General features: G+C 41.8%; 2 protein-coding genes across 2 annotated transcripts in view; one reads left to right on the forward strand and one right to left on the reverse strand.

Moving 5' to 3' along the window:
• The first annotated feature begins 2,125 nt into the window (after positions 1 to 2,125).
• On the forward strand, positions 2,126 to 9,012 carry LOC138793420 (high-affinity choline transporter 1-like). The gene is made up of 8 exons (XM_069971983.1): positions 2,126 to 2,303; positions 2,786 to 2,899; positions 3,848 to 4,009; positions 4,243 to 4,391; positions 5,440 to 5,583; positions 5,939 to 6,092; positions 6,783 to 7,000; positions 8,326 to 9,012. Exons 1-8 carry the CDS (start codon positions 2,126 to 2,128, stop codon positions 8,842 to 8,844), a joined length of 1,638 nt encoding a protein of 545 aa, XP_069828084.1. The 3' UTR covers positions 8,845 to 9,012.
• Positions 9,013 to 12,593: 3,581 nt separating this feature from the next.
• Positions 12,594 to 13,610, reverse strand: part of LOC138794129 (high-affinity choline transporter 1-like) — a gene marked incomplete at its 5' end in the record, with an annotated part of 78,763 nt that continues 77,746 nt past the window's right edge. Inside the window, one exon of the mRNA XM_069972898.1 lies at positions 12,594 to 13,283. Within this exon, the coding sequence (XP_069828999.1) occupies positions 12,783 to 13,283 (501 nt within the window). The remainder of the gene's footprint in view (positions 13,284 to 13,610) is intronic.

The following is a 13,610-nucleotide window of genomic DNA, read 5'->3' on the forward strand; positions in this document are numbered from 1 at the left end:
CATCACCCCATCAGCCAAAAGGGGTAACAACTTCTGGCGAACCCAGCAAGTGCCCAGACCGCCGCAGTCCACCAGTCCTCCATCCCGGGAATCCAGAACACCCTGACCTGGATCTTTGGGTGAGCAACCTACTCAATGTTCAAGTGTTTGCCTTTAAGGCTATGTTCACACTACGTAAAACTACGGCCGTTGTTGCCGATGGCAACAACGGCCGTAGTTTTTGTGCAGCGGAACACAGCCTATTAAGCAATGGGATCCCGGCCGGAACGTACACACATCGTATACGCTCCGGCCGGGATCTGTGCGGCCCCGCAAATAACTGACATGTCAGTTTTCTGCGGCCGGAATTCAGTGAATTCCAGACGCAGAAAGACCTGTCAGTTCACACAGTGAAGCAAGTGGCTCCGGCCGCTTGCTTCACTGCGTGCCATGGGAAGCTCTGATGCGGGAGCGCGCTGATGCGCCCGCATCAGAGCTCTGCGGCCGGAAAGATCACCCGGCCAGTACTTAAGTGATGATCCGGCCAGAGACCGGCTGTACTTTGACCTGGCTGGGGTCACGGAACGGCCAGTCTCATATGTTGTGTGAACATAGCCTAATACTGCATGAAGCTGCACAGAGGGGGTTAATACTAGTAGTAGATTATAATAGGGGCGTTGCGGGCGGCAGCTGAGTTCCTGGGGGGCCCATGACCACCCAAAAAGACTTATACTTTCAGTGGTGTACTGTCTCCTGGCTACACTTCCGCCATGATTTGCAAAAAATCTGTTTTTTTAATGGCAATTTTGACAATTTTGACATTATCTGTCCTGTACTATGAACACCATGCTAGTGCTGCCATATTTACAGTGGGGTGGGGGGGGGGCCAGGCTTGGTGAACAGCCCGGGGCCTATGGGAAAGTTAATCCGCCCCTGGTTAATACTATATGGGGGCTGCACAGAGGGGGTTAATACTATATGGGGGCTGCACAGAGGGGGTTAATACTATATGGGGGCTGAACAGAGGGGTTACTACTATAGAGAAGCTGCACAAAGGGGATAATACTATAGAGGGGCTGCTCAAAGGGGGTTAATTCTACAGGGGGCCTGCATAGAGGAGGCTTAAAGAGGTACTCCAGGCAAGGGGTGTTTTTTAATATATGGCCGGGCATGGGCTGATTTAACATAATAACATAAACCTACCTCCCTGGCTCCAGTGCACAATTGCCGCCACAACTGTCGCCGCTTCGTCCCTTTTTCGGCCATTTCCGGGTCTTGGGGCAGTGATGTGCAGGCATGCCCTTCCAATCAGCAACTGAGATGGAACTCTGATGTGACTCGGAAGCGGCCAAACAGGGGTCTAAGCGGCAGGATTGTGCCCAGTCATATAATAAAAACATCCCTTGCCCGGAACAGCTCTTTAATACTATAGGGGGGATTCACAGAGAGACCTAATACTATATAGGGGGCTGCACATAGGGGGTTAAATCTATAGGTGCACAGCACAGAGGCGGTTAATACTATTTGGGGCTGCACAGAGGGGCTTAATACTATAGGAGAGCAACACAGAGGGGGTTAATACTACAGGGGAGGTGTACAGTGGGCGTAATACTATAGGGTGGCTGCAAAGAGGAGATAATACTAAATGGGGGTACCAGAATTCTATAGGGGGCTACTATTAGCAGTGCACTCCCTATACAGTATATGAGTGCACTCCTGTATACATTCTGCCCTCATGAGAGTAGCATTGCATCCATTTAAGTTGTTTACAGAAGCTGATGTGCGGACGATAATGATAATTTTATTGCCCGTAATCGATCAACAAATTAGCGTTAACCTGTTTATCGGCTGATCGCTGATCCTTTTATGTAATCAGGAGCCAGTATTCTAATCAACATTCATTTGTCCAACAATGCCCCTTGTATATAGGCCTGTACACTATGTAATCTACGTTTACACTGTCTGAGAATGTTAGAAGTGTTAGTACATCTGGACCAAGGGCTGATCCATAGACAATTGCTTGTAATGAGGTGTAACAGAGCGAAAGACGGCTGAGATAAGGAGCTCAGGAGGAGGAGTCACATGTCTGATCACAAGACACCAACTTGTCCATAAGACTTCTCGCATTCCCCACTATTGATTAGTGATGGCTCTGAACATCCCCGCTCTGGTCTCAGTGCTCCTCTTCTATGCCCTGACGCTGGGAATTGGAGTGTGGGCTTCAAGGAAAACCAAAAAGTTGCAGAAAAATGAGAATCGGATGGAAGTTGCCATTGTCGGAGGAAGGAAAGTCAATATGGTGGTTGGATTATTTACCTGTACAGGTAGGTCAACTCCTTTAAACAGATAGAACAGATGTATAGGAGTTAAACACAGACACGCTTGCCTAATCTGCTGGGTGGCACTAAACGTGTTTCGAAACCTTCTTTGCGTCTTCTTCAGTAGCAGTAGCATGTTTAGTGCCAACCAGAAGGTTTGGCAAGCGTGACTGTATTAATCTTAATTAGATCAGTGAGATCACTCTTTCGTTTTATTTATTTTCACATTTGTATACCCCCCCCCCCCCCTACACACACACCTTGTATTACTATGTTATTATTTTAATTTTTTTCAACAAGCATAAAGACCTCTATGGTGCTCAGCTATTTCTCCATTTCACTGGGTGGGAGCCGGACTGGGCTTTTTTCCAGTAGTACTCACACAGGACACCACTAAGGATAACTTTTACATTACCCGATTACCCAAGGAAATTGGAAGCTGCTTGTGTTTGTTGTCAGATCAAACAATATTTTTTTTTCTTATTCAGCTACTTGGGTCGGTGGCGCTTATATAAATGGATCTGCAGAGATTGTCTACCTTCCTGGACGAGGACTGGCATGGCTTCAGGCTCCTGTCGCATTTGCCATAGGCCTAATTATAGGTAAGAATAAACTAATACAACCACCATAGGACTTTTTATCTGGCTGCTTATGGAAAAGGCTTATTCTGGGGTCTAAATTAAGCTAGGGGCCTGATTCTGGGGTCTTATTCCAGGGTCTATATTATGTTGGGGTTCTGATACTGGGGTGTTATTTTAAGGTCTTAATTACACTGGGGGTCTTCTTTTCACCAACCTTTGAAAAACCAATTAACCAATTAAAGGAGAAGTGCGGTGAAAATCCTTATTAAACTATTGTATTGCCCCCGAAAAGTTATACAAATCCCCAATATACACTTATTATGGGAAATGCTTATAAAGTGCTTTTCTCCCTGCACTTACTACTGCATCAATGGCTTCACTTCCTGGCTAACATGGTGATGTCACTTCCTGGATAACATGGTGATGTCACAACCCGACTCCCAGAGCTGTGCGGGCTGTGGCTGCTGGAGAGGATGATGGCAGAGGGATGCTCAGTGTCCCTCCAGTGTCCTGTGTCCTGCAGTGTCCTCCTGCCATCATCCTCTGCAGCAGCCGTAGCCCGCACAGCTCTGGGAGTCGGGGCGTGACATCACCATTTTATCCAGGAAGTGACATCACCATGTTATCTAGGAAGTGACATCACCATGGTATCCAGGAAGTGACATCACCATTTTATCCAGGAAGTGACATCACCATGTTTTCCAGGAAGTGACATCACCATGTTATCCAGGAAGTGAAGCCTTGATGCTGTAGTAAGTGCAGGGAAAAAGCACTTTATGTGCATTTCCCGTAATAAGTGTGTATTGGTGATTTGTATAACTTTTAGGGGGCAATACAATACTTTTAAAAAAAATTCACTGGACTTCTCCTTTAGTAGGACATATATATTATTTTGTCAATAGGACATTTGTATAGAGTGTCAGACTCCGTTATTATACTGAATTATTGTTTTGCCGCTCCTACTTTTAGGTGCCATCTTCTTTGTAAGCCCAATGAGATCAAAGAAGTACATGACAATGATGGACCCACTGCAGGAAGCCTATGGGAACTCCATGACGTGTCTCCTCCTTATCCCTGCTCTCATAGCAGACGTTTGCTGGTTTGCTGCCATCTTGGCTTCTTTAGTTAAGTGTTAAAGTAAAAATTGATTGGATTGTAATTGTCACTCTGACTTTTATTACAACCCATCTCCAGAGCTGCACTTACTATTCTGCTGGTTGACAGACATTCCTCTAACAGCTTAGGTGATCTACCGTAACAAAGGACTGGGGGCAGTTATAACATGATTATCCCATTTTTATTATAATCATGATTATTATACTGTTTTTCATCCATGTAATATAGTTTTTTCATCACTATTACAGCTTCTGCAGTCAGTGTCATAATGGATATTCACAACTACCTGTCCATCCTTATATCTGCTTGTATTGTTATTATATATACATTGTTTGGAGGGCTGTACTCTGTGGCTTACACTGATGTCATACAGCTTGTCTTAATGGTACTTGGATTGGTAAGTACAAACCTTTTAGATTTTTTTTCCTTACTATCTGTAGGGAGAAGTATTACTAGTGTTACAGGAGAATTTTATATTCTTGTATATAGGAGGCAGTATTATAGTAGTTATATTCCTGTATATAGGAGCAGTATTATAGTAGTTATATTCCTGTATATAGGAGCAGTATTATAGTAGTTATATTCCTGTATATAGGAGGCAGTATTATAGTAGTTATATTCCTGTATATAGGAGGCAGTATTATAGTAGTTATATTCCTGTATATAGGGGGCAGTATTATAGTAGTTATATTCTTGTATATAGGATCAGTATTATAGTAGTTATATTCTTGTATATAGGATCAGTATTATAGTAGTTATATTCTTGTATATAGGAGCAGTATTATAGTAGTTATATTCTTGTATATAGGGGGCAGTATTATAGTAGTTATATTCTTGTATATAGGAGCAGTATTATACTAGTTATATTCCTGTATATAGGAGCAGTATTATAGTAGTTATATTCTTGTATATAGGAGCAGTATTATAGTAGTTATATTCCTGTATATAGGAGCAGTATTATAGTAGTTATATTCCTGTATATAGGGAGCAGTATTATAGTAGTTATATTCCTGTATATAGGAGCAGTATTATAGTAGTTATATTCTTGTATATAGGAGCAGTATTATAGTAGTTATATTCTTGTATATAGGAGCAGTATTATAGTAGTTATATTCTTGTATATAGGAGCAGTATTATACTAGTTATATTCCTGTATATAGGAGCAGTACTATAGTAGTTATAATCTTGTGTATAGGAGCAGTATTATAGTAGTTATATTCTTGTATATAGTAGTTATAATCTTGTGTATAGGAGCAGTATTATAGTAGTTACTGTATATTCTTGTGTATAGCAGTATTATACTAGTTATATTCTTCTGCATAGCCATAATCTGCTTTTGGGGGGTGGATTAGGTTGGGGCAGTATGATACTAGTTATGTTCTTGTACACTGGTTTGCATTAACCATAAGTATTTGTAATTGACTCTTTATGTTTCATTCCCACAGTGGATTTGTATACCATTTGCACTTCTGAACTCCGCTACTAAGAATATTGCTGACACAGCCGTTCAAGTCGTGTTTCAGGAGCCTTGGCTAGGAAAAATTGATATACAATACACTGGGATATGGATAGATGATGTTTTGTATCTGGTAAAGGTTTTTATTTTCACCATGCATATCAATATACACATCTTTTTCGTTTTATGCTTTTAGAAACATTTTAAAGATCATTTTAAATGCAAGACCAAGGCCACAAACTTTATAGGATTAGAAAAACACAGCTGCTTTCCTTCAAAAACAGCATCACCCCTTCAGGTTGTTTGTGGTATTACAACTTAACTCCATTCACTTTAGTAGAACTGCTGCAATACCGCTTAGTATTTGTTACATACTTAATACTGTTACAATTCTTTTACTTGGGTCAGAAACAATCAGTGATGATAAACAGCCCAGATCCATCTAGATCTCAGACAGATATGTTAATGTGCATTCTGATTTTCTTTAGAGTCTTGGCAGCATCGCATGGCAGATATATTTCCAGAGAGTCTTATCCGCTTCTACTACAACCCAAGCAAAAGTAACGTCAGTTCTTGGTGCGGTGGGATGTGTGGTTCTAGCGATCCCTTCTGTATTAGTTGGAGCTGTGGCGGCTTCTACAGGTAAAGACAGCATCATTCTTCCATGTTGTTCTTGCATTTCACAGTGAGTTGGCTTCCAGTATAGCTCTTTGATCTATGGGAGGCAATGGTGGTCAACCCAATGGCTTAGACTGGTTTCTCAATGTAGACTCTGGTCGAAAGAGGGCAGTCAAAAAGTTAAGTCCTCCCTTATGTGGTGTTGACCCCAAGAGGTTCTGGATGATGCCACACTAGGCCCTGGGGTTTTACATTATTAGGCTACATTCACACTGCGTATATTTTCGTAAAACTATGGACGTTGTTGCAGTTCCGAAAATATACATTACATTGCCATCTATGGAATCCCGACTGGAGTGTATACACATGGATCCCTCGTGTCACCTTGAGAAACAGACGTCAGTTTTCTGCGGCCGCTATTCAACGAATAGTGGCCGCACAAAACCCTGTCAGTGCACACTATGGAGCGAGCGACTCCGGTCCTACACTCCATCGTGTGCAGTGGAGAGTTCTGATGCGGGCGCGCACGGATGCGCCTGCATCAGAACTCAGCGGCGCTAAAGATCTTTTCTAAGAGCGTCCATTTACGAGGTCAGAACATGGCCTTATTATTTTTATTATTATTATTATTAATATTAATAATAAAAATAATATAGTTCATTTGTTCAGAAATTCTTTCCAGCAGTTATGTTAACCCTTTGTTCTTGCTTGTAGACTGGAACCAGACAAGCTATGGCTTGCCAACACCATATGATAGAGGAGAAGCTAGTATGATCCTACCGCTCGTCCTTCAGCACTTATGTCCTCTGTACGTGTCAGTTGCCGGTTTGGGAGCGGTGGCCGCGGCTGTCATGTCTTCGGCAGACTCTGCTCTGTTGTCATCCAGTTCCATGTTTGGATATAATATCTATAAAAGGATTCTCCGTAAAATGGTAATTTCATGTTTTAATCGAATTTCTGCCATTGTCAATGTCATTTATCTTAGTATGGCTAAGAGCCCTATTCCACCGGACGATTATCGTTTAGATTATCGTTAAATCGTTCCAATCTAAACGATATTCGTTCGGTTAAAATGCAGTTAACTATTAACGACCGAACGAGAAATCGTTAATCGCTTTATAAGACCTGGACCTATTTTTATCGTTGCTTGTTCGCAAAACGTTCGCAAATCGTTCGCATTGAATAAGACATTGTTTGGTCGTTCGCAAAAGATACGAACGCAATAGCGAATAAATAGCGAAGAAATAACTATCGCAATTACGATCATAAGTAACGATTATCGTTCCATGGAAATGAGTGAACGTTTTAAGGTCTTTCGCAATAGCGGTCGTTAACGATTATGCAAACGATAATCGTCCGGTGGAATAGGGCCCTAAGACTCTGTGTCCTATTGTGTGTATTCTGCTTCAAGTGATCAAGTGAATGATAAGAGCAGCGGAAAGGGGGAGGTGGTCGTGGTTACGGTGGGAGGGACATCATGTCACATAGAGAAAAACTATACTGGAAAGATTTGCACCTTTTTTTGACTAAAAGATTTGGCTAAAAATACTTGATCCATAGGAACCAGGAAGAGGTTACTCTAATACAAAGAAGTATACCTAGTATTTAGGAGAGCGATGCCCAATTGGCAGATCAAAAGCTAAACGTGGCCCTCTTTTTTGTATTCCGGCCTAGGGCCAGGGGAGAGGACAATTGATACAGCTACCCCTGAACATTGATAAGGCATGAACAGTCCTATACACTAACCTGAATTTTTTTTAGACATATAGGGGGAAATTGATCAAACTGGTGTAACCTAGCAACCAATCAGATTCCACCTTTCATTCCTCACAGATTTTTTTGAAAATGGAAGGTGGAATCTAATTGGTTGCTAGGGGCAACTAGGCCAGTTCTACTTTACACCAGTTTGATAAATCTCCCCCATTATGTGTACCTACCACTTTGCCCACCCCTGGCTAGATTTACTGTATGGCCTTTTGATGAGCCATTTCAAGGTCTGCTATATGGCGAGTTTATTATCACTGATAATGCAATCTAGCCAACTAGTATGGGCCCAATGTAGCAAGAAGACTATTCGTTATAGTTTCTATCACCCAACCTCATAGGCAAGAGGATTCCCCTTCTCCCTTGCATACTAGGGCCTATAGAGAAGGCCCTATAGTTATGGGGAAAAGGTGACCAAGTGTTCCCTTACTTATTTACACAAATTCATTAAAAAAAATTATTACCAATGTATTTACCAATATCTTGTCTACAGGCCTCAGACAAGGAGGTGATGGTGGCCATGAGGATTTCCACCATTGTGCTGGGAAGCACAGCCGCCGGGATGGCTTTTCTATCTAACTCCATCTACGACCTATGGTTCATGTGTGGGGAGATGGTCTATGCTTTGGTTTTCCCTCAACTCTGTTGTGTACTGTTCGTCCCAAGAACTAACACTTACGGTTCAGCCGCTGGTTTCCTCCTGGGCCTCATACTGAGAATACTAGGAGGTGTGGACTCCATAGGCATTCCCCCCATCATCCACTATCCCTGGTGCACACTTATCGATGGTGCCTATGTGCAACTCTTCCCATTCAAGACCTTCACCATGCTGGCAGCCCTAAGTACACAGATTCTTGTGTCTTATATCTCAGAATTCTTGTTTACAAAATCATTCCTGCCAAAAAAGTGGGATATCTGCAAAGTGATAAAAGTAGAGGATGCAAGTCGTCCAGCAAAGGAAGGACCAGAGACTTTTAATCTACAGAATATAAGCAACAATGAGCAGAATTAGGTGGAAACACCAGGTCAATGCGAAAATTTACTATACTCCATGCAGCCAGAATTTCCTAGTATTGCATAGGTTCTTGTTTCAGGCCGGTGTTGTGTGTTATAGAAAGCAGTGAAATGTAACAATACTAACTATACAGTGTAATGTAAATTAAAGTTTTTTTGTACTATCCACATTATTTTTTTGTTTTATTTGCATTTTATAAGCAGTATGAATATATTTGATGGGCATACACAGTTACTGTATATGTATATATTCATCAAATGCAGATGTAGAAGCCACCGTACCTGTTTTCTCTGGCCTTTAATATGTTCTAGACAGTTCCTTTTTTTGTGTGTGTGTGTGGGGGGGCGGAGGTTTACTGATCGTACAATCAAACTTTCAAAGTTCTCTCTTCCACATTGGCAGCGACATAATACTTGGGACTGACCGAGCCTTGTGTTTTACTACAGGATGAAAGTGCCATCTAGTGTTATACAGAATAAATACAAAGTACAAAGACAGGCATAACTAGGAAAGACGTGTATGGTAAACAGGAGATACTCATTCCCCCTTTGCAGGATTTTGTACAATACCTGGAAAAAACAGCAATGTTGCGGATTTGAACTTCAACTTAAAGCCTTGTATTTTCATCTAGCAGTATAGTGAGAGGAAAGGGGCTTATATTACAACACACAGAGCAGTGGGGGTTGCTGTTGCAGACTGTAAGCGAGCTCCAATCTGCTACATCAGCGCTCGCTTTCTGAGCCTATATGCGGCTCGACAATCATGCATTAGGGCTGCATATATATACATAGTTAGCGATACCTGTGCAGCCCTTGCTTTTTACATGAAAAATATTCAAGTTTATACTTACCTTTTCTCCCCTGGTGCCCCTCCACTTTGTCTCAGTCCTTTCCTTTTCCTTCCTTCCCTCGAAGACGTGGGACAAGAGGTGTTCTCCATCTCAGAGGTGGGCCTGGTCTAGTATGAGAAAGCAAAGCCAACCTCTGACGTCAGTGCTGGGGGTGTTGAAAACAGGAGTCCGTGGAGCCTCGGTTGCAAGTGTCAAAACACAGGATAGCTACATATCTCTAGCCTGTTGCCACGGGGTGCCTCCATGATAGGGAGAGCACCACACCACCCTGATAAGTAACCCCTTAAGTCCCACTCGGTTGCTAGTATTGGAACATAAATAGGGAAACAACAGGGTGGCCCCTTTTTATCAATGTCTAACTCAAGGTGCGAGTATGCGAGTATTGCGATCATGACAAGGGCTTGCAAAGGCAGGCCTCCACCCACAGACAGCCGTTTCGGGGTATTTGCCCCTCGTCAGTGTGGGGTAGGATTTTGGCTAGTTGGGGTGATGACAAATCAAACAACAAAACAGTAATCGCTGAACTCAAGGAGATCAGTGAAAAAATTCCAATGAACTACTCAATCAAGAGTCTCCATTGATGCCCCCAAAAATTTAAATATGCAAAACAAGAGTCCGCGGAGCCTCGGTTGGGAGTCTCAAAACATGGGATAGCCAGATATCTCTAGCCTGTTGCCACGGGGTGCCTCCATGATAGGGAGAGCACCACACCACCCTGATAGATAGCCCCTTAAGTCCAACTCAGTTGCGAGTATTAAAACATAAATAGGGAAACAACAGGGTGGCCCCGTTTGGCAATGTCTAACTCAAGGTGCGAGTATTGCGATCATGACAAGGGCTTGCCAAGGCAGGCCTCCATCCACAGACAGCCGTTTCGGGGTATTTGCCCCTCGTCAGTGTGGAGCAGGATTCTGGCTAGTTGGGGTGATGGGGCTTTCCCCATCATGGAGGAGCCCCGTGGCAACAGGCTAGAGATATCTGGCTATCCCGTGTTTTCCCGAGGCTGCACAGACTCTTGTTTTGCATATTTAAATTTTTGGGGCATCAGTAGAGACTCTCGATTGAGTACTTCATTGGAATTTTTTCGATGATCTCCTTGAGTTCAGTGATTACTGTGTTTTGTTGGTCAGTGCTGGGGGAAGGTCCTCTGACCTTGCATCCAGCATTACACTGAATCCTAAGGACAAGGAGATGCGCGTCATGGTCGGTAACCTAGACAAGGGACTGTCAACAATGGGAGGGAAAGAGCCGCATATCAGGAGGAGGAGACATGTTTGCTAAATGAATGTGTTTAACTTGATGAATCCTTTGATGAAGTATAGATATATTGGCTGAGATGGGACTAGCTCTTTAAGGCAACTCTGGGTTACTTTCCCAGTTACTTTACCATGTTCTACTTCTTCCAAGCAATACACCTATTTATTATGTGTGAATCTGATTATTAATATACTTTGCATATATATTTAGAATACAAAATTTCAAAAAGCAAAGCAGTGCATAAATATGATTGTATGGGGTGTATTACATTCTTTGGATGAGTATTTTTACTGTTCCAACTATGATGATAAGGAGGAGGCTGCTGTAAAGTGATCTGTACAGCATTACAACAAGTGACACCAGTAGATACAAAAGATAATAGAAGCTCAGCCTTCCTCTCCCTTGTGGAATCATCTCAGGTCATAGAGGTCACAGAGCATGCCTACAAATGAGTTCCATACAAGTATAAGATCTGGAGATGTCCATAGGGTTGGTTGTAGAGCCTATTACTAAATGTTGTAAAAAAAATTAAATACAAGAAAAATTACAATCAGAAAATATAAATATGTTAGAAAAAAATATTTCTGTAAAATTAAAAGTATGGAAATTTGTAATGGATAGGACAGATTATTATTTTTTTACATTTTTTTTTTACAGATACATGTTATTATTTTTGGAAATTCAGCATGTTATGTTTTCTGAATATATTTTGGACATATTTTGGTTAAAAAAAAAGTGTGTTTTTTTTCCCCCAAACTCTTCAGTTTTTCCTTTCTTCTTCTGTGAGAAAAAATATAGGGGAAAAAAATCATTATTTTTTAATAAGATACAATCTGTTGCCATGCAATGCTATTTATGGCCCTATATTTTGCATAGAAATTAGGAAACTGAAACAGAAAGTGAGGCATCCATTGTTTGTTGTACGAAATACACAAGTCAGTGCACACAATACACACAGGTCTGTGCTTTTCTATAGAAAAAAGTCTTTTAGACGTCACTTCTGTGTCTAGGGTGGTGCTCGCAGTAAGAAAAAATTCCAACAGTATTATAAAAGTTCATTTTCATGCTTAATAAATTTTTATTGTAGAAAGAAGTCCATCAGAAAATTATATAATGGCAACAGGACGTTTCGGCGTCAAGTGACGCCAAAAGGTCCTGTTGCTGTTATATATTTTTCTGATGGACTTTTTTTCTACAATAAAAATTTATGAAGCATGATGGTGAGTGCCGAGAATGTGCTTTTCTATAGAAAGATGAAATGCAATGGAAAATACAGAAGGAGAAGCAATTGTGCTATGTGTTCTCTTCTGTTACACGTCACAAAGGTCTCTCTCCTCTTGCATCCAGGGGGTAAACTGATTAAGGTAAAAGAGGTGTATAATAGGCATTCTTACTCTTATCTCAATCCATTGCTCCAGCGCTGAGATATAAGCTTTAGATGTTTTGTGCAAATTTGGAGTTAAAGCCCAGCAATGTTCAGCCTGTCAATCTAAACAGTGGGGGTTTACATAAATACACTGGGGTGATAGGAGAGATGGGGCTGAACACTGCTGAGCTTTTGCAGCCCAGAGGACGCTCCTTGAGCCTTATATCAAAAAACATCCCTCTACCAAAAAACATCCCTCTTTTGTGCCTTGAGATCTACTGCAACAAGCATGCCTGAGCGTGATTTTAGGTAAAGCGATTTTTATCATTAGCATTTTACAGTCACACAGCCTATATAACATATTATAACTCTGCAATTATTTACATTGTAGTATTATTATTGCATACAATTATTTTTGGAAAAATATATGGACACTTGTCCTCTCGGAAAGTTCTCTTAGTCTCATGTAGTCTGCAAGCCCACCTGCTCCTCTAGTTCATGTTCACCAAGGTGGGATGGATCCTTTTGAAACACATTGCACACATCCCACCGAATGGGCAAAACTTTCTTCATGAATAGAACCTGGGCCAGATATGACGTGACGATGATGGTGATGAGGCTGACCAGCATAGTAAAGGTCTTAAAGGGAAACAACTGCACATAGTTATCATCAACAAGGATGCATCCTGGGTAGTGGAGAGCCGGAGGAATTTTTAAGGTATTTTCTCCTCCGAGGAGCCGTAAGATAAAACCCAAGAAAAATCCAGCTGCTGAACCGTAGGCGTTGGTGCTGGGGATGAAGAGGGCGCAGCAGAGTTGTGGAAATAGCAAAGCGTATACAAGCTCCCCGCTCAGGAACCAGAGGTCATACACAGAATTGGAGAGGAAGGCCAATCCTGTGCCCGCAGAGCCCAGCAGGATCATCGAGAGGCGCATGACCCACAAGACTTCTCTATCGGAGGCCTGAAAATAAAACAAAGGGGCGGTTATAATTTATTAGAAAATCGTTCCAAACTGTAGTGGGCATGCTCTATCTAAGGGACAGCCCAATAACTTCTCAGGTTGGCCCATAGCAAGAGAGGCCCTTACCCTGCCACAGTCAGTCCCATCTTTTTTTACTATTAAAGGGGGAGTCCACTGAAAACTATTTTTGAACATAAACTAATCTTCTAGATATCTATCTTTTGTAATACACACTAACTCGCTACGCTGTTCCTGCTGTTTTCCAGGCCACCCACCTCCCTGAAATGGCGAATAGAGATGATCGAACAGCGGAAGTTTTCAGGTTTG

Source organism: Dendropsophus ebraccatus, chromosome 5 (assembly GCF_027789765.1).
Source record: "Dendropsophus ebraccatus isolate aDenEbr1 chromosome 5, aDenEbr1.pat, whole genome shotgun sequence".
NCBI classification, from domain to species: Eukaryota; Metazoa; Chordata; class Amphibia; order Anura; family Hylidae; genus Dendropsophus; species Dendropsophus ebraccatus.